Raw genomic sequence first — 27,671 nt, forward strand, 5'->3', positions numbered from 1 at the left:
ACCAAAATTCATAACAATAAATAAATACAAGGAATTCATCTAGTTTTCCATGAACACTGAGGAGAGATCTGAGGGAAAGAAAACCTGGCCCAAAAGACAACAGCTACACACGAATATCATAAACCATAGCATACAGTAAACCTGTTCATGCTGTTCATTAGTGTATTAGAATATAGCTAGTCATAAGCAAAGGACCATAGCCACAAATGTAACCCTTTTGAACATTTTATTCAGATAAAACACATTGTTAGAAAATAGCAAAAAAGGTCCCTCTGTCCGGTTTCAATGACATTACGGCATGGAAAATAGTGAGGCAGGTTGTGTCAAGGTCAGAGGTCACAGTATTGGGTCAGCTGCACAGCGGAAGCCCAGGTTGGAGGCAGAGCTGTCAGGAGTGTTCTGGCTACGGGCAGCACACCGGTACCTGTAACAGTACGACTACAAAGAGAAGGAAAGAGAGAGGGGGAAGATTGCAAAAATAATATTTTTAACATTCAAAAACACAGATTTTATAGCAACACAAAGCATTTAGAGATTACCTTGTGGCACATGTAAGAACCTCCTTTCTTCACTTTGTCTGTTCCCTTTTCTGGTCCCTTCTATAGACATACAAAATTACCAAATTACATGCCAAATGTTTTGGACAGAAATCCATTGAACCATTAAAAATAGCTCAACATTATTAAAAAAATACATTAACTTTCATCAAATGTTCCAAACATTTTCCTTTCTATTGAAAAGTTTCCATTTTATACTGTTGTGCATTGGTCTCATTGATGTCTTTGTGTAGGGTTTTTGTTTTGGTGTATTTGCCTCTTACCGGGTTGTGAGTTTGGTCCCTGGTGTGATGAACGTTCCACCAGTCTGTTGTCCACTCCCATGCATTTCCCACCATGTCATACAACCCAAAGCCGTTTGCTGGAAATGACATTACCTGTTCAAGACACCAGGTTAATTTAATTACATCAGTTTATTTATAAAGGGCAAGGACATTACTCCACTCTTAAAACACTCTCTCACTGGTGAGGTGTTCCAGTATCCGTCCTCCACTGTGTTGTGATTGGGGAAATCTCCCTGCCACAGGTTCGCATAGTGCTGCCCCCTTGGCATCAGCTTATTCCCCCATGGATACAACCTGGAAGGTGGGTGAGAGTGTTCAATATAATTTAACATACAAACATACAAATTTAAAAGAAAATTCATTTACCTCCTCATTTCAATCATACCTGTCCTCCAGACCACCTCTGCAGGCGAACTCCCACTCAGCCTCTGTGGGCAGTCTGCGCTTAGCCCACTGACAGTAGGCCTGTGCATCAGCCCATGAAACATGTAGTACAGGGTGATCCATCCTAGACACATACAATAAATTGTTCAGCTGACCCACTGGTTTTCGAGGATTAGACTAGTGGTTCCCAAACCTGGTCCTGGAGTACCCCTGCCCTGCATAGTTTGGATCCAGCAAATTAGCTAATTGCCTAGCTTTTCAAGAGTTGATGTAGATGTTTAGATTGTTGCATTAGTGCAGGAAAACCACTAAAAGTTACTAAAAGTCAAGGGGCCCTCCAGTAACAGGTCTTAAAACACTGTATTGGACAATAATATTGTTGTGTCTAATGCTAGGTTTGATTGGGTGTGTTAGAAAGTATTGTAATAAAAAAAGCAATCCTCTCTCACCATATATAAACATGCCAATTAAGATTACCTGTCAGCTATGGTTGAATCTGGGCCTTCTGGGTGTCTCCAGTCCGCTCCTTTCACTGGTGACCACCAGGGAGCAGCAGCAACCTAATCATCACAATCACACACGTCATACATTACACTAAACATTACATTTACAATTTGCATCATAAACTAAAACTCTTACAAAAAATGTAGCTCTACATACTGTATACAAGTGATCATGTACTACAAATACTACAAACAGCTGTGACTTATGCACTACAACACAGGTAAGCACAAAATTATTTTGCTACAGCTTGACTTTAATTTCCCTTTCCTGTCCTCTCCTTATCTCTGTGTCCCTGGCATGGCACTGAGAGGGAGTCAGGGATGGAGGAAGTGTGGCCAATGATCAAACGCTCTATGATTCTACATCATACCTTTTATAGTTTGTTATCAGCGTAGGAATAAATCTCTAACCGGCAGTACACTTTGAATGTGTTCTTGTGTGTGAGAACAGAGTAAAAATCCAGAGATAGACACTAGTGTTTGGTGTCAAGCCTCTGCTCAGTTTAGGGAAGCTGCAGTCTAGGGAAATGTCCTTATTTAGAGCTTTGAGCAATAAGGTAATTAAGTGCACAATAGTAAAACCAACAGCTGAAGTACTATGAGCTCAGTTGCGTAAAGTCCTGCTCAGATTCTAGTATCAAATTTAAAATGTGTGAAAATCTGAGCATATGCTAACATATTCATCACAGACACACATTACTTACATTAGTAGGATCAGCAGAGCCGGAAATGCTGTAGCTGCACTCATAAATATCTTTAAAATAATCAATTAAAAGAGGATGTGGAATGATAATAAAGTTAAGTCTGATCATATAAAGATGAGCATTTACAAAACTGTGCAAGGATGCATATATGCATCCCTGTTGCAGGACAGGAATAGTACAACTCTGTACTGATTATATGACAGCAAAAAGGACACTTATTCTCCCATATCCGCTGTATGGTAGGAAAAGCCATTTTAAATATCCCAGTGGACACATTTTCCCTTTCATTAAAATGAGGATAAAGTGCTGGCAGAGGTTGGCACTTCCTCTTGCCCAGTGCCCCAAGTCAAAACAGTTCACATTGTGGGCACTAAAAAAAAAGGCAGAGCATGCAGAGGCCACTTGCCTTGGGTATTTCTTTTATGTTTTTTCCCTTTACAAAAAACACTAGACCACTTTAAATGCAACTTTCAATTCAATTTTTAATGTCAAGTGAGCCTACACTGCATCTCTCAGAAGGGCTCTGTCTGTGCAAGCTAAAGACTTTTTTTGGTGATTTGGTGATTTGGTGATTCCCACCCCCCCCGCGCCTGCTGAGAAAGTGTGTATGTTTGTCTGTTGTGTCTTGTTTTTTTGTTGCTATTGTAAAGCATCTTTGGGTTTAAGAAAGGTGCAATAGAAATTGAATTTGAGGTACGTAACCAAAATCAATAGGTTGATGGGAAGAAAGCTCTGAGATATGTGTGTCCTGCTTAGCTTCTGCATGTGTAATAAATGTGTGTGTGTCTTACTGCTTGAGTCAGAGTTTTCTTGACGTCTTCACTCAGCAGTCCCTCAAACACAAATGAATCTCCAAAGCGCTCTGCCTAAACAAACAGAAGCCACAAGAGCATTAGTGAGGTCAAGTACTGATGTTAGATAATTAGTTCTGGATCTAAACACCACTGCTTCCGAGCTGATGTCTAGCATTGGGTATGGTGCTGTTAGGCTCATGTGTCAACTGGAAAACCTTTTCAACTGAGATCATACAAGCTGTGTGTAACTAAAGACATGTGACAACAATGAGCGCAGCATGAATGATCTCCATTAACTAAAAAGAAGGGGTGTCTGGATACCTCTGGACATACATTGCATGTGTGTACCTGTTCAGTACCTCTGTAACGTAGCCTGTTTGGTTAATGAAGTGTTGAAACTGCTTATTGGTGACCTCATGCTCTTCAATATGAAAAGGGTCGAGCCACACTCTTCTCTGAGGACCTTCCCCATCCTGTGGTATGCCTGGATCATCTGTACCCATCAAGAAAAAGCCACCCTGCAGCTGAACCAACTAAGCCAACAAAGAGAGAGAGAGAAAGAGAAAGAGAGAGAGAGAGAGAGAGAGAACTAATTTGATATTAGGCATCTGTATCGGGTTGTTATCAAATGGATCAGATAGAGGAAGAAAAAATAACAAAGCTGCACGGGTCCATGCCTAGAGAAAACAGCATGGAGATTCGGAGAGATATTTTTCTTTGCTATTTTAAAAAGCACATAGATCTGGTAGGCTCTTGTATCCTGAGTTTCCCAACTGTAAATACAATCTTGTCAAACGTTTCACTGCAATTTACAAGTGTGAAATTTTAGCTGGAGCATAAAAGCCTACGTTTTTACGTCCCAAAGGACAACACTGCTTGCTGAATTAACTCGTGAGTGAGAAAAGCTGTTTATGTCATTCATTTTTCCATAACCTATTATTTGGGTCCTTGGGTCCCTTGGGTCCAAAAGATTTCAATAAATATTGTGCAGTGTAAACAATGCGCCGGGTTACCTTGCTGAGCGTGTCATATTCATGCAGATTAGAAGCCTTTTCATTTACTGGTTCAGTGTATTTGTCGCCTGGATTTTCACACCCCGGACTTTTCCCCTCGCTCGTATCTCTCTTCAGAGCGCTGCAGCCGCAGGCCGGACCCGCCCCGACCTCTGATCCGTTAACAGCGAACGGTACCAAGAAAAATAAGACACTCAGAAACACTACAGACCTCCACAGAAACAGTGCCATGTCCGTTATTTGTTTACACGGGAGAAGCCATCTTTGTGCAAAGATCATGTGACCAGTCATCTGACCCTTCGTTCGTAAGGGCAGAAGTGAGCTAGATATGTATTAATGGCACGTTTTCTTTCTTTCTTTTTTTTTTTTTATTCAGTCTTGAATAAAAAACCTAAAGCATGGTGCTTTTAGTGAGTGTCCCGAATTTTATGCAGCTTACATATATCGTGTTCATATTCTTTAATGTCTGAAATCCTCATTGGATAATGTTGAATATGAAAATGTGCAGATGACAGTTTAGGCACCCCATTAGAATTCGGTCGTTTGCCAAGAGACGAAGCAAAACTTAACGTTACAGAATACATTTGCCTTTTGTCGCATTAAGATTTCACGATCGACCAGTATTTGCTAAATAACATGGTTATGTTTCGGGAACAAGTTGTGTGTTATAACTCCGTTAATGTATTTGGCTGACTTTCTTGGCACCAACATAAATAAAAAAAGTTTTCCCCATTTGAGAAATGATTTGTGTGACATTCTGGGGTATGTAGTCCTAGGTTGGACGCAGTTTCGTTTCTGACAGCAGTGCCGCTCCACTTCAGAAACACAATTTCCCAGAATTCCGCCAGAGTTTACAGTCTGTGAGGCGCCTCGGCGAGCCGAAAAGAGACGAAAAAAAACGGGGCGATGGATGGACCGTCCTCTGACTAGCTGGTGCTCTCCGGAGTCTCGGGATTATGTTTTCACAAGACGAAGAAACTTTTAGACAAATTCACTGAGCGGCGCTCGCAATATCGTGTCGAGTTGTGAGGTCAACGAAAAAATTGCGCTCGGGTGAGTGCTCTTCTGTCTGAGCATCACCTTTTATTAGCCTAAATATTTATCTTATCTATGGGAGAGCATCGCGCTTACCACAGCTGGACTACCTGCTTCTCGGCCAGGGAAAAGATTCTGTGAAAAAGTTTTTAAACGTGTATTTTTCTGTATTTCCTGCATATATATTAAATGTTTGGAATAATAATCCAGTTTATAGCTTTGAGGGTAACTGTAACTCCATTTATAAAGCGGTCATCATAGATGGCTGCTCTAAAAAAAGTGTAGTAAAGTAGTAAATACATTTCTTAAAGCATTACCACTTAATAGTAGTTAGAACTTTATAATACATTTATCACATTGTCAGTTGATCAGCTGTCTTTGTCATGTTGCTTCAGTTTGAGTGTTTTATGCTTTTTTCCGGTCAAAGAGCTGCTAAGTCTGCTAATATTGCAGTTTTACATCAACACACTAAAGTCTAACGTCTTTCCTGTTGCCTGTATTTTATTAAGTAAGCCTGCTGAGCATGTAATCTTATTCAGATATGAGACTTTGCATGAACAGCTACAGGTGCAGTAAAGTAAAGTGAAGTTTTTCAGATTTTTGATCTTTTAAAAAGTTTAATTCTTGTTCATCACAAATCAGGAGTATTGATCAACATTGAAGCCTAATCTCTGAACCTTTTAGACTTCTCTATTTGCCGTACCAGAAATACTCTTGGCAGAGGCCTATGCAAATTTCCCTGCTGACTGGTGTACAGAACGGTCAGAGAAGTGGAAGTGTGGAGGTTTCATCATGTGTGGCTCTTCATTTGTTATGCAAACTAAGTAGATGTACCTGGGGAATCTGTGAAGATTGTGGTAGGCTAACTGATGTCGGACAGTGAGCTGGTGTGAACAGAACAACAGAAGGGAGCCTGTTCTGTATGAAAGCCCTCGGTCATACCTACCATAACCAAATTATTTAAGTTTTATAAGACTGGGATATCCCAGAACATGATGTCAGAACATGAAAAATGTCAGGAATATGATCAGTGATTCAGTCATATTGGTTTATTCAAAACAAGTTTGGTCTTATTGGAGTGTTGTGGTTCAGTATGACTTAGTAAACCCTGCTCCAACACGTTCATTTGCGGCTATCCCAAACATATTATATATACATGTATGTGAAACCATGTGGTTTACCCCATACGTATTTTATACTTTGAAATACTACTTTATACTTGATGAACAATTACATTAGAACATGTACCCTGTGGTATTCTGTGGATGTTTGCATAAACGATGTCAAGTACATGTTTGCTGTCAAAAGTGTCCTAAAGCTGAATGTGAACTTGCCACACTGGGCGAGTGATTTTCAAAACTTCTATCCCAACTATCCTAAAGGAAAATTGGCACAGTCATCTATATAAACCTTTTATCTGAAATATCAGAGCTGGCTATCTGAAACAGTGTCTATGTGGAGGGTAAGGCATGTGTGTGGGTGGTGGCGGCTCTTATTAAGGCTTTATTTACTTACAAACCACACTTCTCACTTCCGATTTGTTTTCTTAGCTCTTTCTGCTTTAATGGTTTACATTTGTGTGGGTGAGTGACTCATCTCTGTTATTAATGGGAACACACCTGCTCCCTCAAACGGCCGAAGTGCATGCATCCAAATCAGTAATGTCACATCAGTGAACCACGAGCATCATAAACAACATCATCAAAGGAAGTAACTCGCAGCACAAAGGAAGATCATTGGCTCTGAACAGCTCTCAGCTGCTCTCAGCTGTTCATTATTAGCGTGGGGGAAAGGCGAAAACAGGTCAGATGCGTTGCCTTTGGAGTGATTACTGGCAGTAATGGCGCAGATGCAGGGGAAACAAAATACATGAATTCCAATCTAAACAGATTTGTGTGGCAACACAGCTCTGAAAAAAGAGACACATGTGACATATGTGTTGCAAACACACAGGGAACTGTTTTAGGGAACAGTGACACATGTATGCATGGCAGGGACAATGTGCATGGCAGATTTTTCTCACCTGCCTTACAACAGACATGGACAAACACAGACCACATGGTGGAGAGGAGCGGTTGAACTGAGGAAGAGGCAAAAGTGTTTTTATAGGTAACGCTGACACTGTTCAACACGTTCAGAGAGACACCTAGAAAGGGCCAAATCTTTTCTGAAAAGAAAAGAGCTCTACCAGCTATATGTATATATACAACATGATGAACAACATTACATTTCCAAGTTACATCACATATGAAATTAGTATTTTATTGTTGATAAATCAAATCAGATGTGATCGCAGATGAGTTTATTTGCAGGAATTGTTACAGTACATGAACGCAGTTTTATTTAGTGTTGCACCGGTACTGACACTGTATCGATACTGGCACTTACACACAGTATCGGTATCAGCAATAGAGAGCACCGATACCATGAAGTTTACTGATGCCGTCCTTTTTTTTTTTCTTTTTACATAGAAAATTTTGGATTGCATACTTTATGAAACCAAATGTTTAAACAACCAATAAGCAGCCAGTCATAAATAGTTATTACTATTAAACAGAGATTTAATCACACTTTGAGCACTTTTTCTTTCCATGTGGTGTTTTTGTTTCTAATACCAAAAGTTGAGTTTGAGCAGCTTGTTTTAAGGCCACACACTGAAGTTTAGTATCTTTTTACATAAAGATGTGTACTTGTAATGAAATGTGAATTAATACACCAAATAAAAAGCTGTTCGGTCAAGCTTAGCAATATTATACTTCCCTATGTTTTCACTGCATTGTGGCGATTTTCATTGTTTCATTGCTCTGAAACTTTTCAAATGTGCAGTTACTCAACCAGAACATGCTGTTCTATTTAAGGACTATCAGGATTTATAGCCATCTTTTGAGTATTTAAGTCAGAGTTAGTATTGGTATCGGTTTCCTTTGTATCAGCAGATACTTAAAAATCTGGTATTGGAAAGGAAAAAGTGGTATTGGTGCATCTGTGTATTTCAAGTTATATTTGATAAATATAGTAAGTATGTGACTTTGATTGGGGTGAAAACGCCTAGATACCTTTCTACATGCCCACAACAGCTGATTTTCCTTTTGTGGTTGACTTGTGAAAAAAAGGATGAAGATTTTATTGGGCATGACAACAGGCTCAAAGAAGCCATATAGCATGGCAGCTCATACTCGCTTCCCCTGCTTCAGCTTTCTCACTTACTCTGCGGACACTGGCACAGTAAAAGCCATGGTCAAAAGGCCTGACCTGATTCGTGTAACAACTCTTTTCCTTTAACTAGAAGAGCGTGTCAGTGATGTTCTGCGTGTCTAAATAAAAGCATCAAGAACACCATATTCTACCAATGTGAACATTACATTTGACCGCATCACAGCTTTAGGGCTATGAAGACTTTCGCTAGTGGGCTGCTGTATGTACATTTTGGAGACGTAAATAAATTGAGCCAAGACTCTTACATAAAATTTGACATTCACGGTATGTCACTTCCATGTACCAAACTCTCATTATTCAACTCTGTCAAAGTAAATGCAGGTTTCCATTCTAGGGCCTCTTTACACATAAGTGCGGGGGAACTGGTAGAATTTACAGTTTTATTCAGTGAAGTTGAAAACACTGAAGCTATGCTGAGAATTTCACTGTGTCTCAAAGCCAAACTAAACTCTAAACTGAACTCAGTTAAACATTTTTTTAAATAAATGATGTAAAACAAACAATTACCCTGATTTAGATTTGACCACTCTTTTTAACCGCATTTTAAAAATGTCATTTACACACTAAATTAACTAAATAAGTCGCTGGTTTTACAAAAACTCACTGTGCAGTCCCATCTGTCACTGAAAATTATGCAAAGTGAGTGATTACAGCATGAATAACAGCATGTTGCTCATTAGAATAGATTGAGGCCAGTATGCTTAAAAATCAAAGAGGTGAGGGCAAAATAGTTTTGGCAGAAGGAACTCTGCTAAGGAGGATTTAGAAGCATCTTCGCCAACCTTTTTTGGAATCGTCCCCCAAGTGTCTATTTATGTAGACAGTATTGTAGCCTGATGCCTTATGCTTAAATCAGACCAAATAAAAATAAAAAAATAAACTAATGGGGATTTCTACATTCTTTTTAGTACCAGAATGTTCTCCTTGTAAACACTCTGGATATGTGCAAATCTCCTGCTAGAGTCTCTGGATGTGGGACAAGAAAAACAAGCATGGACATAGTTTAAAAAGAGACATTTCTTTAATTGCTCATTTACAAACCGAGGTAAACAGTGTCCAGTACAGGATGCACAAATTACAGTGGAAAAACGCACTTGGTTGCAAATGAATCAGATATGTTCGATACATAAAAAAACAACAACAACAACTTGTTGTGTTCACGTTTGATTCATTTACATGATGTAAATTCAGAGTGTCTGTTTCAGTGCAGTAAGAATAACAGTAACACAACGGTTCAACTGTTTTTTTAACTGAACGTCTCGTCTTTAAGGACATTATTTTAGACAGAACTTCTCACTCTGACAGTTCCTTCCCTCATTAAGTCTTCGTTTTTATTAGCTCTGTTCAAGGTTTAGTGCGTCACTGTTGCTAACGTGACCTTTCACAACTGCTGCAGGTGGAGGTGTTCCTGCCATGGTGGATAAGATGTCGAGTTTTCTACACATTGGGGACATCTGCTCCCTGTATGCTGAGGGATCCACCAGTGGCTTCATCAGCACTCTGGGGTATGTTTACAGTGGTTTCTTTGTTTTGTTTTGAAGTGTATTTGGAAAGGTTTTGGGGGGAAAAAGGTTACAACATATTTCTATCAAAAATATTGTATCACGATATTTAGAGACATTTTCACGATAGACAATATTTATCATTATATACGTGACCACAAACAAAATGCATCAGTAGCTATTTAAATACTCTCATACTTAATACAGTGATTTTTTTGTCTAATATGTCGATATCCTCAATATGGTTAGAAAAGAATATTGTGTATCACAATAAGAACATTTGTCACAAAATGTAACATATTGTCATATTGCTCATCTTGATTTCAGAATTTCATTTATTAGCAATCTGAGTCAAGTTTCATGACACTCCCTGGTCCATAGTATGTCTTTGGTTTGACACTCAGTGGACTTCACAAGCTGCTCAGAGAGAGTTTTTACTGCTACCATATGAATGTAAACACAAAACTCAAAGGTATTTCAGTGGTTGCGTCAGTTTTACTGGATGTGTGTGTTAGGAAGCTGTTCTGTTCACATTGACTTTACTTCATCAGTTGATCCAGTTGGGGACAGCCAGGCTTTTATACTAATGAGGTCAGAATATTGTCAGCTTAATGCTATTTGCTGTTCAGAACACGGTGTACTTTATTTATTACACTTTATAATATATTCAGTTCATTTAAATATCTTCAGTGGAGAGTAGCTCTAGTGTCCTCTTCAGTTTATTGCTACACTTTAAGTAAAAAGGCTTTTGGATAGGGTTATTTGACTCATAACAATAGTAGAACCCTTTTTTGGTGTAATCGTTAAAAGGTCTATATAGATCCACCTACAAAAGGCTTCCTACCATAGAACCGAAGAACCCTTTAACCAGACACAGAACAACATTGCAGTATTCAAATGCTTCTTTGAGTTGTCATAAGTCTTTATAGAACTATTGGCTTTATTAAAAGCCTCTTTTAAAAGACTGTCATACATATCTTGACCACATCATACTTTGTATGTACCCCAGTAATAACATGTTTATTAGTCACATAAAATGATAATAAAAAGGGATATTCCTTTAGGGTTAAGGTTTAGGACATTGTAGACTTAATTGTGAGGATCTACAGCTGAGTGCAAGCTACTTCTCAGAGAAATAATTATCCAAAAATCTGAATCAGCAGTGTTACACACTGTTTAGCAGGAAACATCTATCAAAGCTTAAACTTCAGTTTCAGCATTTTAGACTTTCAGCCTCTGTGGTAATGATTACCCTGTTTCATTATATCTGCCCAAAACCTAGCTGTTGTGTATTTCACATAGTTAATTGTCCCATACTTTGCAGGATTCCACTTTAAATGTCAGTGTTAGCAGTGACTAAAGTATTACTTCACTGACAGTTCAATACGCTGAACACTTGAGTTGACTTATTTTGGGATTTAGCACCTTGCTGATGGCTCTGTTGTTTTTGATTTTCAAACTGTGTGACCTAGCTGTCAACAGTTTAACACCGTTGTGTGCGTGTGTGTAGGGTGGGGGGTATTTGTAGCTGACTGATCGTGGGATTTGGATGATGTCCAGCAGGCTGTTGTTTTGAACCAGAAATGGCTAAATCTGTTCCGAAGAACGAAGCTGCCCCTCTCTAGCCCCCCTTTACTGAACACACCCACACACGCTGGCTTTCTCTGTCTGTGCTGTGCTCACTCCCTTTCTCCCTCTCTCTTTCTCTCTCTCTCTCTACACACACTTGCAATTAAACCTCCCCAAAATAACTCCTTTGTCTTTTTGTTTTAAGGTTAGTTGATGACCGTTGTGTCGTCCAGCCAGATGCTGGAGACCTGAACAACCCACCGAAGAAGTTCAGGGGTAAGATGTACATGTGTGTACTCATGTGTAAATATGAACATAGTAAGTGAGTCTGCTGATCTATTTTAAGCTCATCCAGAGGAAGTTCAGCGAGTGATGCTGGATTTAAGGGTCAAAGTTGAAATATTCCCCCTGAGGAAAAATGGCTATTGTAGCCATGGAAACCACAAGCAGGATGTTCTCATTTTTTGAAGCCCCAGCAAATGTGTTCAGTTTTCCAACAGACTGGGCTTTTATATTAACCAGAGTAAAAATGCAATTTTTAACACACACATTTGGTAACCCTTCAAAATATGTTTTAAAGGCTGTTTTCTATTGTGAATAATATTACAGCTGTAATTTGCTAGAAGCCAGGAGGTGGAAGAAGTTTAGTGTAGTTTTGCTCAGTAAAGTAAAACATCAAAAGAAGCACCAATAATATTTTCAAATATGTGGTTTTAATATTGGCAATTTCTTCCACCACAAAAGTGTTTCTAGCAGCTTAGAGTAATGCAAATGTTGTTACTAAGCAACAAGTACAACCAGATACAGCAACACATACTATACTTTTCATCCAATCAGGGGCTGGAATCACAAAAACACAAAAAAAATCTTCAATGAACCTTAAGAAAGAGGCTGTTCTTTTCGTTTTCTTATGTAGGATTTGTTCAGGTTACAAGGACAGTGGGATCCATCATTATAGGAGCAGATCTGTGAACAAATCTGTGAACAAATAAAGACCTTTCTTTAAATTTAAATTTTTCTTTAAATTTAAATTTTTTCTTTAAAAAATGTAATAAACTTGTTATACTTGTTAAATAAAATTGTGGTGGATGAATGAATGAATGAATATTGTTCTTCAGTGCAGTTCTCCAAACAAAATTAAATATTTTAAGTGTTTTGATTTAATTACATACTTAATTAATCAAAATCTAAAAATCACTTTTAGAACAATCTCCATCGTTTAATTCTGGTACATTAAAACTGACCTACTGAACTATTGTAGTTCTATTTAAAAGATATGTTACGAAGAAAAGAAGAAAACAAAGTATTTATATGAAGGTTTTTGAAGAATAACAATTGATGTAATTTTTAAGTTAAGTGTGAAGTTTACGAAGAATGACTGTGGTCAGAACAAACTATTGTAAATAATCTATTAATGTTATTATGCCAGTGTTAAGACATCACTAGCTAATGTTTAGCTTGTTTTGAATAGGTTGTGTTGCTATGGAAACAACCACCAACACAAAAGCCTGATGCCTTTCTCAGTGTGAGCTTAAATAAATGATAGAATTCCAGACGCCCCTCACACAAATGTATGTGCGTATCTGCGGGGGTTTATTATGGCATGGAAAGCTCACAGCTTTACTGTAGGTGCATCTGCGAGTGACACTGAGTAGTCTAGTTGACAGCAGTGTGTGTGGCAGTGTGTGTGGCAGTGCTGGGATGAGGGGGGCAAGTTGGCTAGAGGAGCTGGAGGGGAAGAGGGAGAAGGATGGCCTTTGGGCCTCTCTAGAGAGGAATGCATACTATTTCCTTTGAATATAAACACACACACACACTCACATGCACTCACACACCTTTCCCCCTCACCTTAAAGCATCGGTATGAATGTGTTTTTTGAAAACGTTGAGTGTGTATGTGTGTGGTTCAGTGATGATGCCGATGACGTGTTCATGTTTTTTGTCTGTGTTCTCATCCTAATAATCCATTTTCACCAGCAGACTGCAGTCTCTAAGTAATAGCAAAGAGAGAGAGAGAGAGAGAGAGATGAAGAGCGAAGGAGCTGAAAAGTTGAGAGAGGAAAGAAATGACACTCGCTGTGTCTTCCTGTCAAAACACTCACAGACGTGGTCAATCCTAAACCTTCTGAACTCAGATTCTCATTCCTCTGTCAGCTAAGAGTGCTGTGTGTGTGTGTGTATAGTGTGTCCTACATTCCTCCGTTTGACCCTAAAGCATTTAGTTGTTTTATCAGCACAATCTCCAGAAACAGAACAGACTTTCCCTCCCTCTCTTTCTTCCTCTCTCTCTCTGTCTCTCTCTTCCACTCTCTCTCACTCTCTGTCTCTCTCTCTCACTCTCTCTGTCTCTCCAACACTCCCCCTCTCTCCTTATTTGGTAAGGCTGGTGCTCCTGTAGGAGCGATGGAGGGCTTTTTCTCTTCCTTGTAGATCCTGACTTATCAGAAGTGACTGCATACTGGATTTGCATGTGTGTGTATGTGTGTGTGAATGGGTTTAATCAAATAGGTTTTGTGCAGGTACCTTAAAAGTGCTAAAAGTTTTATGGCTCTGGCAACATATACACATGCCCACACACACACACACACACACACACAAATTTTACATTCTGGTTTTCATAGTAGTATAATTTTCTGTACATTTGCTACCTCACCGGCCCTATCTGAGACACAGCCTCAACTATTTATATACTGCAATCTGTCAGCTATTTACAGCACTGTGCAGATGTTTTAGGGAGCTAAGCACATTACTTAAAACCATTAATCTCAAACGTTTAGTGAAACCCCACAATAGATCACATTAGAACAGGTGCAGATAAACATAAATAGAATAAAAGGAAACAAGAATTTGTCATGTTAAAGAACGTAGTTGCGATCGTGTGAGCTAGTTTGAGAAGCAATGCTTGTTCCAGATTTCACCCGGATTCTCCAGCCAGTGCAGGGATTTGTTCAGCTCTGTCACCAGCTCACCTTTATTAAGCACTGATTTACCAAACCAGGTGTAATAAATGATAATTGTGAATTATATTAGACTGTCACAATAAACATAGTGATGCTACTTTGTGTATAAATGTTATTAGTATTTATTCTATTATTAGTGTTTTACTAAGCAAATAAACACTTACTGTGCAAGTGAAGAAGCTTTTTAATTCTACATTTTTTGCACAGTACTGCATGACTGTTGTGTTTTACTGTCTGATTGTGTGGTATATCAAGTGCTTAGCTGTTTTTAAAATTAGCTATGCCACACTGAATTCAGGTCAACATTTCTGTGGTATTAAAGAAAAACCACCAGTGAGTGGAGAGAATGGTTGATACCCTGCTTTATGTGCCTTTCTAATAGTGGTAGTTATGCACATCATACAGTGTGTGCAGAATTATTAGGCAAGTTGTATTTGAGAGGATTCTTTTTATTATTGAACAACAACTATGTTCTCAATCAATCCAAAAGACTCATAAATATCAAAGCTTAATATTTTTGGAAGTTGGAGTGGTTTTTTTTTTAGATTTGGCTATCTTAGGAGGATATCTGTTTGTGGAGGTAAATATTACTGTGCAGAATTATTAGGCAACTTAATAAAAAACAAATATATACCCATCTCACTTGTTTATTTTCACCAGGTAAACCAATATAACACAACATTTAGAAATAAACATTTCTGACATTCAAAAACAAAACCACAAACAAATCAGTGACCAATATAGCCACCTTTCTTTACGATGACACTCAAAAGCCTTCCATCCATAGATTCTGTCAGTTGGTTGATCTGTTTATGATCAACATTGCGTGCAGCAGACACCACAGCCTCCCAGACACTGTTCAGAGAGGTGTACTGTTTTCTCTCCCTGTAGATCTCACATTTTATGAGGGACCACAGGTTCTCAATGGGGTTCAGATCAGGTGAACAAGGGGGTCATGTCATCATTTCTTCTTTTTAGACCTTTACTGGCCAGCCACGCTGTGGAGTATTTGGATGCATGTGATGGAGCATTGTCCTACATGAAAATCATGTTTTTCTTGAACGATACCGACTTCTTTCTGTACCACTGCTTGAAGAAGGTGTCTTTCAGAAACTGGCAGTAGGTCTGGTAGTTGAGCTTCACTCCATCCTCAACCCGAAAAGGTCCCACAAGTTCATCTTTGATGATACCAGCCCATACCAGTACCCCACCTCCACCTTGCTGGCGTCTGAGTGGAGCTCTCTGCCCTTTACTGATCCAGCCTCGGGCCCATCCATCTGGCCCATCAAGAGTCACTCGCATTTCATCAGTCCATAAAACCTTAGAAAAATCAGTCTTGAAGATATTTCTTGGCCCAGTCTTGACATTTTATCTTATGTTTTGTTTTTCAGCCTTCCTTACCTTGGCCATGTCCCTGAGTATCGCACACCTTGTGCTTTTTGATACTCCAGTAATGTTGCAGAAATATGGCAAAACTGGTGGCAAATGGCATCTTGGCAGCTTCACGCTTGATTTTCCTCAATTCATGGGCAGTTATTTTGCGCCTTTTTTTCCCAACACGTTTCTTGCGACCCTGTTGGCTATTTGCCATGAAACGCTTGATTGTTCGGTGATCGCGCTTCAAAACATTTGTCAATTTCAAGACTGCTGCATCCCTCTGCAAGACATCTCACAATTTTGGACTTTTCAGAGTCCGTCAAATCTCTCTTCTGACCCATTTTGGCAAAGGAAAGGAAGTTGCCTAATAATTAAGCACACCTTATATAGGGTGTTGATGTAATTAGACCACACCCCTTTTCATTACAGAGATGCACATCACCTGATTTACTTGATTGGTAGTTGGCTTTCAAGCCTATAGAGCTTGGAGTAGGACAACATCTATAAAAAGGATGATGTGACCAAAAAACTCATTTGCTTAATAATTCTGCACACAGTGTAGTTCTGATATTTCCTGAAACTAATCAGGACATAGTTTCGTTAAGCTCACAGATGTTCTTTCATAGCAGCTATTCCATCATAGCAGCTGTTCTGATCTATGAGGTTAGTCCAAAGGTTGGACTAACCTCATAGATCATTGAGAAAATTTTCATTTATACCTATCCTTATGTAGAATGACTAAACAATAATGCTGAGTTTGCAGTTTAAAATGTTATATTGGACTGTGATGTTTGTGGGCACGTTGAAAACACCATCCAATCTGTTAAAAAAAAAAAAAAAACATCCACTGTACAAACACACCGACCTTTCATTTACATTTAGAATAAATTTAGCTTGAAATGACATCTAAATTCATTTCCAGGTTAGTAATGAGATCACTTCCATTTGACCACGCATACAATGTCAGATGCACTGTTGCAGGTCCATTCCAGCACATTGCCTTGCTGAAGCTTGAACCTGCAGGACGTGACTAAACAGTAGTTTTACTGGGTGCTCAAATACACACCTCTCTGTTTCAGCAGGAGCATTGTGGTTTATATTGTGCTCTCTTCCTCGTTCTGTTCCCCAGACTGTCTCTTCAGACTATGTCCCATGAACAGATATTCAGCACAGAAGCAGTTTTGGAAAGCTGCCAAACCTGGAGGAACCAGCACCACTGACACTGTCTTGCTCAACAAACTACATGTGAGTGTGTGTTTGTATGTGTATGTGTGTGTGTGTGTGTGTTCATAATGTCCAGTTTTCATGACGATGGGCTACAACAGCAGAAGATTCTGCCAGATGTATGTGTTTCAGCAAAGAACAGAAAGCTGAGGCTTCACTTTACTAGCAAGTTGTAGACTGGAAAAATGTAGCCTGGTCTGATCAGTCGTGATTTCTGCTCCAGGCTGGTGGAGGTGGTAGTACAGTGTGGGGAATAGGAACACTTTGGGTCTATTAATACAAGTCAGTCATTGCATGAATGCCACAGCCTATTTAAGTATTGTTGACATGTAGATTCCATCCAGGCCTACTAAACCTAGCGGTTAACAGATGAGTTGAATCAGGTGTGCTTGAGCAAGAAAAGCACAAACCTGTGCAGGAATCCTCCAGGACCAGAGTTGCCCACCCCTGTTCTAATGGTTACATCCAGCATAGTAATGCACAATGTCACAGAGCATGATAGTGAATTCAGTGTTCTTCAGTGTCCTTCCCAATCACAAGATCTGAATCCAGTTGAACACTTTTGGGATGTGGTAGAACAGGAGACTCACAGCATGAAAGCACACCTGAAAAATCTGACGGAATTGTGTAACATGGTTGTGTTGTGTTGATGTGATGCAGAAAAACATTATGACCTTGTATGGCAATATTTCAAACCACAGTACTTTGGCATGTGGTTAGTCCTCTTTACAGATATGTCTGAGGGGCCTTATATAAGGGATTTGTGATCATGTAATAGGGCCAAGAGCTATTGACGTGTGCTGGTGTGTTTGTGTGTGCTTGTGTGTTTGGCTGTGTGTGTATAGCTCTGTTTGTTTATGAAAAGGCAGGGATTGTTGATTTAAAAGTTGATTTTGTGGATTTATAATGATAAGTGCTAGTTAAAATGGCTCCAGGTCCTACAAGCATAGTATTTTCCGTTCTTATTTGTAATAAAATCCATTTGTTTGTGGATCAGTCTCACTATCTTTAGAATTCATTCTCATTCCTTCTCTTCCAGCATGCTGCTGATCTGGAGAAGAAACAGAATGAATCAGAAAACAAGAAGTTGCTGGGAACTGTCATTCAGTATGGAAATGTCATCCAGGTAAAACGTTTCTCTCTTTGACAAACACAAGCTAAATACCTGTAATACCATACACCATCAACCATATCAATCATTTTGTGTGTTTGTGTGTGTGTGCATAGTTACTCCACCTGAAGAGCAATAAGTACTTGACCGTAAATAAGCGTCTGCCGGCTCTGTTGGAGAAGAATGCGATGCGTGTGACTCTGGATGCTGCTGGAAATGAAGGCTCCTGGTTCTACATTCAGCCCTTCTACAAACTGCGCTCAATAGGAGACAGTGTGAGTATTGTACAAGAGTGTGAGTATATTCACTCTGACTCAAGCTGGAAATGTTCATGGATATTTTATTACTTAAACACCCTCAATCAGCTTGGCTATTATCACATGACTGGAATCAGAAGAGTTTGGGCAGCTGGACTAAACTGAATACTTCTACCTTGAAATCTACCTTGAAAAGGGAGATTAACATTCCCACCCAGTACCTAGGGCTCCACTATCACATGATGCCGCCAGTGCTGGGAAGGTGAAAGCTAGGATGTGCTATTAGTAAGGTTCTACTATGTAACATAATTGGACAGCTGAATGTTTGAAGGAGAATGTTAACTGTCAGCTAGCAAAGCATTTAGTGACGGGGGGCGGGAGTGAGATCTCTGAGGTCGCCAGCCATCTGTGAGAATTGAACCGGCCACTTGGGAGCACCTCAATTATTTTTTTCCTAAATGTTTTTTTTTCCTATTTTTTTTTCTGGGTGCTTGTTTTTTTAAAGTGTTTCCACCTGCTTGTCTTCCTGTTGTCACCCTGTGTTTTTTTTTTACCAGAAAAAAACAATCTGCTGTTAACTATTAAGTGTGGTGCCACTAGCACAGCAAATCCGCATTTGTTTTTGTCACAATAATATTAGTCTGCGAAATCATACAGTTCAGGGTTCTCATCAGCTAGAACCATTAATCCGCCTTGGTACTGCCTGATCTGGTGGTTCATCACAGAAAAAAATGCTCATGACATATGGAATACAGCTACACAAAATTGGACAGCAAAAATACACTCAGTGTCTCATCTGTTGGAAATAATTGGAAAAAAATGCATCTCCGCTCACAATAACTATTAAAATGATGTGGACCACTCCTGCTATTCCCTAAAAACCCTTTTACTACCTGCTCAGCATGGCAGGTTCTGCACTCTGTATCTTTAGGGAAGCAGGCAGGGTAACACTGGTGAGAAATGCATAACACTGCTTTTGTATAGAGTCCTGTGATATTACACTACCACTTTAGTCTACATGCTTCATTCACTTTCAGTGACGGTTCTGTTTCTCTCAGCTTGTGCCACGAGGGAAAAAGCAAGAAGCACAATTAGACTTCACTGCAGTGAATGACACTCTCCACCTATAGGAAAAGCCATGGGTACTAATGTAAAAAAAATTGAGAATTGGAGAAAAAGTTAAATTGTCACATGTCCTCTAAGTGTTTATTACATATTTAAGCTAATGATGTCCACAGGTACAAACACTTTACAGTGTACAAATTTTAAGAATGAGGTTGTGAGGCACTGTTTATGCACATGTTTATCACTAATGAATGAGACATAGATTCTTTAAAGTGTTACCTATATGTGCAAGCTTTTGCCGTGTTCATAACTTTCTATCCAGATTGCCACCTGTCTTCCTTTATGTCAGGTAGCAAGTCATATATATGAAAGTCATAGAAAATGTTTCCTAGAAAAAGTGAAAACCCTAGAAATGAGAGTGTGTGTGTGTGTGTGTGTTTGTGTTTCAGGTTGTCATAGGAGATAAGGTTGTGTTAAATCCTGTGAATGCTGGACAGCCGCTTCATGCAAGCGGCCATCAGTTAGTAGATAACCCAGGATGCAATGAGGTAATGTATACACACACAGGCGCACACACACACATACACACACACATGTCCCACCCACAGCTCATTCTGTTACCTTCTCTTGCCTATGCCACTTTCCCTCATTTTTCTTTTGCTCTGCTTTTTATCTGACAGGTGAACTCAGTGAACTGCAGCACCAGTTGGAAAATTGTCCTGTTCATGAAATGGAGTGACAATCAGGAGGTTGTTCTGAAAGGCGTGAGTTGAACATGCATCCTAACGCCAGATTTTTAGATAGACTGGAGAGATTTTCCATTTATTCCCTCCTAATCTGCAGCAAAACAAGAGCATAAGACATGTGTAAATATGTCTGTGCGTGTTTATGTGTGTTAGGGGGACGTGGTAAGGTTGTTCCATGCGGAACAGGAGAAGTTTCTGACGTGCGATGACCACCGGAAGAAGCAGTATGTTTTCCTGCGCACCACTGGACGCCAGTCTGCAACTTCAGCGACCAGCAGCAAAGCACTTTGGGAAGTGGAGGTCAGTGCGGATGTGTGGATGCATGTGTGTGTTTGGCACGTGGGCTAGTAAAGATTGTTCATGTGCATGTTGATACGATTTCCTTGGGAAATACAGCAGCTGTGTATATGCTTGTGTGTATTTTGCAGGTTGTTCAGCATGACCCCTGTAGAGGAGGAGCAGGCTACTGGAACAGTCTGTTCAGGTTCAAACACCTGGCAACTGGACATTACCTTGCTGCAGAGGTGAAAAGTAACCTAGAAACAGAATATTTAAACACACTCATTAACCTCTTAAAACCAAGGAGCATGTAGGTTGGTTCACACTTTAATTCCTCAGTATTACTTTCAAAATTGTTAATAAATAATTAACAGTAGTTGCAGAATAATAAATCTTAAAAATTAGCTTTGCTGTTAACCTCCTTCTGCAGGCAATTAGGGGCCATTTCTGCAATTTACTGATAACTTACTGCTTTACTGTGGATAACGTGAGTTTTTATTTTAAAAGCATCACAGCGATATTCCTAGATTAATTTTGATTCATCACAAGTTAAATGCTAGCTAGCATGTCCCTGAGAAATGTTTGGGCGGAAAAATAAATGTGTGGCATGTCTAACAACAAACTGGCGAGAGGAATTTTAGAAAGAAGTTTAGCCTCAAACATGATGAAGCTTGGAAACAGAAAATGAGAAAGTGCTTCAACAACGTTTACATCGCTAAATAAAAACGCTAATACATCACTAGGCTCTGTAAAGAGAGTGACCTAAGGGAGAAAGTTAGGGCCAGACTTGGTGAGAAAGGTTAAATAAAGGTAAAAACATGTTAAAGTTTGCAGGTTATATATATATATATATATATATATATATATATATATATATATGAAGTATATATATATATATATGAAGTATATATATATATATATATATATATATATATATATATATATATATATATGAATATATTTATATATATATAAATATATATGTATACTATATATATGTATGTATGTATACACACACACAAACATAAATTCACCCTTTAGTCAGCTAAGTGGCCACAAGGGGGCCTGTAGAAAACAAAACAAAACTTACTTTGAAATTTAATTATACATGTATAACTCTGTCAACTTTCTATCTCCATTACCAGGTAAACCCGGACTATGAAGAAGAATGCCTGGAGTCCCGTTCTTCGGTGAGTGCGTGTTTGTATGTGTGTACTTTTGTATAGACCCTATATACCTGCAGTCCTTTTGCTGAATCTATAGTGGAAATTATTCTTTGCTTTCGTACTTCATTTTCTGACTAGTTGTACAGTTGGATGTACATATTTCATTTATAAAGATTTTACTCAGTACATGATGAACTGAGTATGCACTATGTAGTATAGCTTATTCTATTCAATGTGTAATATGTCCAATGTGGAGGACATACTAGAAATAAACAGTATATAATAGCTATTTGTATTGTGAGACATACCTCTGTATGTTAAAATGCAGCCATCTGTTAAGACTTAAGTGTATTGCTGTGGCATATTATAGCTGGACTCTGAACATGAAGTAATACGAGCACGTGCACGGAATCCACAGGATAAAGTCATGTACACACTGGTGTCTGTTCCTGATGGCAATGACATCTCGTCTATATTCGAGCTGGACCCTACTACTCTGAGAGGGGGTGACTCACTTGTGCCCAGGTAGGATATACAAATCACACCATTTACGGAGAGGAAAATAGGGTGGTTTTAGGAAAATTGCCATTTATTGATGCGTGTTTGTTGGTAGTTTAATTTATTTGAGCTGGATAACTACTCTCATTTGTGTAATTACTAACTGTGCAATGTCTGTATGTGTTAGGAATTCCTATGTCAGGCTTAGACACCTGTGCACAAACACCTGGGTCCATAGTACAAACCACCCCATAGACAAAGAGGAAGAGAAACCAGTCATGCTCAGAGTGAGTTAGAATGCACGTAATATGACATATGTATTTTTTTTTTGTTTCACATTTATTTATTTATTTTTGCTGTTTACATATTTGCTTCTCTTCATTATTGCCTCCCTCCTTAAACACACACAGATAGGAACGTCTCCACTAAAGGAGGATAAAGAAGCCTTTGCAATAGTTCCAGTGTCTCCAGCAGAGGTCCGAGATTTGGACTTTGCTAATGATGCAAGTAAAGTTCTGGCCTCCATTGCTGGCAAACTGGAAAAGGGTACTATCACCCAGAATGAGAGGAGGTAAAGAGTCCACCTGAATCTACATTATTTTATATACCTGTACATTCATCTTTCATTGGATCCATTTTATCCACTCTAAAGTATATATATATTGTGCATTCTACACACTTAGTGTTTATTTTTTATTTTTTTATTTTAACATATTCACAGAGCAGTGACTAAGCTGCTGGAGGACCTGGTGTATTTTGTGGTGGATATCCCTAACAGTGCTCAGGACGTACTGGAGATCACAGTGAATAAACCTAACAGAGAGCGCCAGAAGCTCATGAGAGAGCAAAACATACTCAAACAGGTACATGTTGTCTTACATTGTCTCACACATGTCGTACTTCAAGATGCCTTTCTAATGTCTTTATTCTGTTCGGTCATCCCTTGTGTCTCTTTGCTGTAAATGATTAGATCTTCAAGTTGCTGCAGGCTCCTTTCACTGATAGTGGAGATGGTCCCATGTTGAGATTGGAGGAGCTGGCTGACCAGCGGCATGCCCCCTTTCGGCACATCTGCAGACTCTGCTACCGAGTTCTGCGCCATTCACAGCAAGACTACCGGAAAAACCAGGTGCTATCACTATTGCGTAACAGTAGCGCAATGGCTGGTCATACTGTAGCTGAGTTTAAACTTGAAAAATTATATATATTTTTATTTATATTCAAAAATGCTCAGATTTCAGCCTTTAGGTCTTAACATAAAAAATAGGCTTTAGAAAAAAATAATTGGCTACAGAGATTATAAAAATGATTGAAACTAAAGCCACTGGGACAATATAGCAGAGAAGATACAGCTTTACTAAGCTTTCTGTGTGTGTGTGTGTGTGTGTGTGTGTGTGTGTGTGTGTGTGTGTAGGAGTACATAGCAAAGCAGTTCCGCTTCATGCAGAAGCAGATTGGCTATGACGTGCTGGCAGAGGACACCATTACAGCCCTGCTACACAACAACCGCAAGCTGCTGGAAAAACACATCACCGCTGCAGAGATTGACACTTTTGTAAGCCTGGTCCGCAAGAACAGAGAGCCTAGGTGGGTGTACATCTTCATAGATGTTTTTAAATTCATACTTCTTGCCATATCATTTATTGTGTTTATTGATGGTGTGTGTGACAGTGAGAGAGTGTGAGATTTGAGATTGAGAACTGAAGACATTAATATTGAAAGACAACGCTTGTGTGTACATTTTATTTGTCTGTGTGTAGGTTCCTGGACTACTTGTCTGATCTGTGTGTATCAATGAACAAATCCATTCCTGTGACCCAGGAGCTCATCTGTACTGCTGTACTGGATCCCGCCAATGGAGATATTCTTATTGAAACAAAGTATGACACAAGAGCACTACAAAATGACAAGCAGATAGCTTTAGCAAGGCTCTGTCAAGTCTAATATCTTAATACATGTACAAAAATACAAAAGATGGCAAAATGACCAAGCTACTAGTCTACAATAAGTATCACAGTCTCTTAATGCTATAATAACACTTGATCAACCAAAGCTAAAAAAAGATTTTTGTCACAAACAGTACAAACAATACACATAAATCTACATGGTAGACTATCTACATGGAAGCTGATTCCATGTAGATAGTCTACCATGTAGAGTGTTTATTATTATTCTATTAGTGATTGAGGTTATTATATATTTGATAATGAGCTAATTATACATTCTGTGTGTTTCTCTGTGATAATACATTGTGTGTGTGTGTGTGTGAATTAGGCTAGTACTGTCACGGTTTGAGGTGGCAGGAGCAGTGCTTGGAGAGAGTGCAGAGGATGAAGAGGAAGATGAAGAGGAAGTATGGTTGTTCTGGAAGGACAGCAGCTGTGAGGTGAAGAGCAAAAGCATCAGAGAGCTTGCCCAGGATGCTAAAGAGGGACACACTGAGGACCAGGAAGTGATCAGTTATTACAGGTACACATGAAACACGCACATAAATTCACCAGACCTCATACATTAATATTGGGCACAATTTAAGAGAAAATGAGATATATAAGTATCTGGGCAGAAAGGATGTATTTATTTGTTCAAACAATGTTACATTACAATAAATACATTATTTTATATTGGCTATTCGCAAGGAAGCCCAGTATTTAGAGCTACCACCTAATGGTTAGTTTATCTTATCATTCCTTTGTGAATGAATCAGGTGAGCTGCAAGTGGAAGTGAACACATTTGTACAGTTGCTGAGTTATACAGTGTTGGAGTTCAGCTGCTTTACGTTGCAGCCATTACTGACACAGATGTGTAAATGCACACACAAACACACATTTCTAGTACCTGTAAATAAGTTGTGACAATAGATTAGGTCTATCTGAAACAGATCAACATTAATCTATTGGCACTATGCCCAATGTCAGGTGGGCTTAAGATGTGGAGCAGTGGAACTGTGCTCTGCAGAATGATGGTGCTCCATTCTATACTTTTGTGATAAATTGGGAATTGGGGATGAGCTGAGGTGGGGTGATCATCTAACATCCTTACCTCACTAACACTCTTGTTGCTGAATGCAATCAAATCCTCACAGCAGATATTTAGTAGAAAACCTTCTCTTAACAATAGAGACAGTTACTACGGCTAAATGAGGATAAACTCTTTTTTTGATTTCAGAAGAAGCAATGAATGAGCAGGTGTCACAATACTGATGCGCACATAGTGTATTAACAGTGTTTTTATATACAAGCTCATGTTGTTTTGCTGTATATATAATTTGTTTGATGTATACAGTATATAATATGTGGCTATAGTGTATTAGATACCAAAATATATAAGATATCAGATAAATGTACTAGATATGAATCATTCAAGGTGGGCAGGCTAAAAATGTATTTGTTGGTGTCCATGACAAATAGTGTATTACAGGCAAAACAGAACTGCCAGTTCTGCCATTTTCTTATGAGCCAACATATAATTCTCTATGATCAGGCACTACATGGTGTGATTTTCTCGGTCAGGTACCAGTTGAATCTGTTTGCTCGAATGTGCCTGGACCGGCAGTATTTGGCCATCAATAAAATCTCAGCTCAGCTGGATGTGGATCTGATATTACGCTGTATGTCAGATGAAGATTTGCCCTTTGACCTCCGAGCCTCTTTCTGCCGCATGATGCTGCACATGCATGTGGACCGTGACCCCCAGGAACAGGTGACGCCCGTCAAATATGCACGGCTCTGGTCTGAAATCCCCTCCCAGATCTCCATTGATGAGTGAGTGACACATCCAACTGCTGGTTATATTAACCTTTAAATACATGTCATGTTGTTAGCCACACTTGACCTTATTAAACTGAAGGTTTACATTCAGGTTAAAGTTTTTATTCTTTTTTCTTTTCTCAGTTTTTAATCTTATTTTCTGTTTTATTTTGTTTTTTATTTTTTGTTTTTTCTTTTATCTTAATGTAAAGCACTTTGCATGACCTTTATGTATGAAATGTGCTTTAAATCCAAACTCATCTGATGATCTGAGTGTTAAATACTTTTCCAAGACACTGTATCTATATATGTTTTTTCTATGTAATTTATGTATGCATTTCTGTGCTTTTTCTATCAGTTATGACAATGATGGGACGTCACGCGACGAGGTGAAGGAGAAGTTTTCCCAGACAATGGAGTTTGTAGAGAACTATCTGCGGGACGTTGTGTGCCAAAGTTTTCCTTTTTCAGACAAGGAGAAAAATAAACTCACCTTTGAGGTGCATCTTCATACCTACTTACTTTATCCTCCTAAACATGGACATGACAGCAAGCACCACTGGACAAGCTGTAGCTAATATTGCACCCTTCTCTGTGCTCTTTCTTACAGGTGGTGAACTTGGCGAGGAATCTGATCTACTTTGGCTTCTATAACTTCAGTGACTTGCTGAGGCTGACTAAGATCCTTCTGGCCATTCTGGACTGTGTGCATATCAGTGCCTCCTTCCCTGTCAAACTGGACCGAGAGCCTGGCAAAGGTTAGAAGCTACATTCAGCTATTCAGACAGTGAACAGTAAGACACAGCCAAAACCCTGTAATGAAAGGCATACATACAACAATATAAGAAATATTAGAGTCTGAATTTTCAAATAGCCTCAAACTTGCAAAATCTCTCAAAAATGCTGAGACATTGTCTGGAGGTTTGTTGGATGTTTCATACCACAACATGTTTCAACTGTTGCCTACCTAATCAGACCTGATCATCAACTGATAATCAAGTCCTTTGTTAATTGGTTTAGGTGTTGTGGATTGAACCTGGAGAGGACAGTGCGTTTCCAAGTGTAGAAACACTGAACTTAAGGGTGTAGTTAATTCCACCTGTTTCTTCCTGTGTTTGTGCAGGCAGCAACGTGATGCGCTCTATTCATGGCGTAGGGGAGCTGATGACACAAGTGGTGCTAAGGGGAGGTGGTTTCCTGCCGCCAACATCACGTGCCACTCCAGACAGAGATTCAGTCAAAGCTCAAGCAGAACCTCAGAAACAAGATATTCTTGTCATGGACACCAAACTCAAGATAATAGAGATACTGCAGGTATACACACCGTGGTTCTCAACATACAGAGTTTTAAATTCAGATGACACATTACGACTTAGATTTATTGTAATGTTAAGAGGAAATATTGGAGGTTTTTACCATTTTTGTGAAATCTGCCACTAATGCTGTTCACTCAGAGCAAACATGCATTTTGTGTTAAGTACTGAAATTGGCTGAAAATTCAAATCAAATCAAAATGGCTTGACATTTCTGTGTTGATATTGTTTGCTTTACCAAATATTTTTATCTGTATTTTTAGTTGCTCATTTGTTGCTGTATTTTTCCAAGTAGCACTTTCACTTCTTTTATTAGAATTGGTAACTCTTTTTGGAGTGCAGAGCATTGGCCTTTAATATGCATTAGT

The 27,671-nt window shown here is 39.0% G+C and overlaps 2 protein-coding genes across 8 annotated transcripts in view; one reads left to right on the top strand and one right to left on the bottom strand.

The window, feature by feature from the left end:
* Window positions 1-209: 209 nt before the first annotated feature.
* On the bottom strand, window positions 210-4,500 carry sumf1 (sulfatase modifying factor 1). 2 transcript variants are annotated; one of them, XM_072683073.1, is made up of 9 exons: window positions 4,240-4,500; window positions 3,586-3,759; window positions 3,224-3,298; window positions 1,703-1,785; window positions 1,227-1,349; window positions 1,021-1,135; window positions 821-934; window positions 540-599; window positions 210-438 (listed from the first exon to the last, which is right to left on the bottom strand). In XM_072683073.1, exons 1-9 carry the CDS (start codon window positions 4,468-4,470, stop codon window positions 337-339), a joined length of 1,077 nt encoding a protein of 358 aa, XP_072539174.1. In that variant the 5' UTR covers window positions 4,471-4,500; the 3' UTR covers window positions 210-336. The 2 variants fall into 2 exon arrangements, with proteins under 2 accessions (XP_072539174.1, XP_072539176.1); XM_072683075.1 differs by having other exon boundaries at window positions 350-438; window positions 821-918.
* Window positions 4,501-5,153: 653 nt separating this feature from the next.
* itpr1a (inositol 1,4,5-trisphosphate receptor, type 1a) overlaps window positions 5,154-27,671 on the top strand; it is a 45,836-nt gene continuing 23,318 nt past the window's right edge. For 5 of the 6 annotated variants that reach the window (XM_072684471.1, XM_072684474.1, XM_072684476.1 and 2 more), the window contains exons 1-23: window positions 5,154-5,292; window positions 9,887-9,995; window positions 11,767-11,837; window positions 17,027-17,142; window positions 18,161-18,247; window positions 18,349-18,507; window positions 20,004-20,102; window positions 20,235-20,318; window positions 20,454-20,600; window positions 20,729-20,824; window positions 21,725-21,769; window positions 22,116-22,270; window positions 22,431-22,530; window positions 22,654-22,814; window positions 22,965-23,106; window positions 23,214-23,372; window positions 23,658-23,830; window positions 24,004-24,123; window positions 24,518-24,712; window positions 25,754-26,005; window positions 26,349-26,490; window positions 26,601-26,748; window positions 27,114-27,304. In XM_072684471.1, coding sequence (XP_072540572.1) covers window positions 9,904-9,995; window positions 11,767-11,837; window positions 17,027-17,142; window positions 18,161-18,247; window positions 18,349-18,507; window positions 20,004-20,102; window positions 20,235-20,318; window positions 20,454-20,600; window positions 20,729-20,824; window positions 21,725-21,769; window positions 22,116-22,270; window positions 22,431-22,530; window positions 22,654-22,814; window positions 22,965-23,106; window positions 23,214-23,372; window positions 23,658-23,830; window positions 24,004-24,123; window positions 24,518-24,712; window positions 25,754-26,005; window positions 26,349-26,490; window positions 26,601-26,748; window positions 27,114-27,304 — 2,934 coding nt within the window. In that variant the 5' untranslated portion in view covers window positions 5,154-5,292; window positions 9,887-9,903. The remainder of the gene's footprint in view (window positions 5,293-9,886; window positions 9,996-11,766; window positions 11,838-17,026; window positions 17,143-18,160; window positions 18,248-18,348; window positions 18,508-20,003; window positions 20,103-20,234; window positions 20,319-20,453; window positions 20,601-20,728; window positions 20,825-21,724; window positions 21,770-22,115; window positions 22,271-22,430; window positions 22,531-22,653; window positions 22,815-22,964; window positions 23,107-23,213; window positions 23,373-23,657; window positions 23,831-24,003; window positions 24,124-24,517; window positions 24,713-25,753; window positions 26,006-26,348; window positions 26,491-26,600; window positions 26,749-27,113; window positions 27,305-27,671) is intronic. The other variant, XM_072684475.1, reaches the window with a different exon arrangement.

The sequence above is a fragment of the Salminus brasiliensis genome, chromosome 7 (genome assembly GCF_030463535.1).
Source record: "Salminus brasiliensis chromosome 7, fSalBra1.hap2, whole genome shotgun sequence".
Classification (NCBI taxonomy): Eukaryota; Metazoa; Chordata; class Actinopteri; order Characiformes; family Bryconidae; genus Salminus; species Salminus brasiliensis.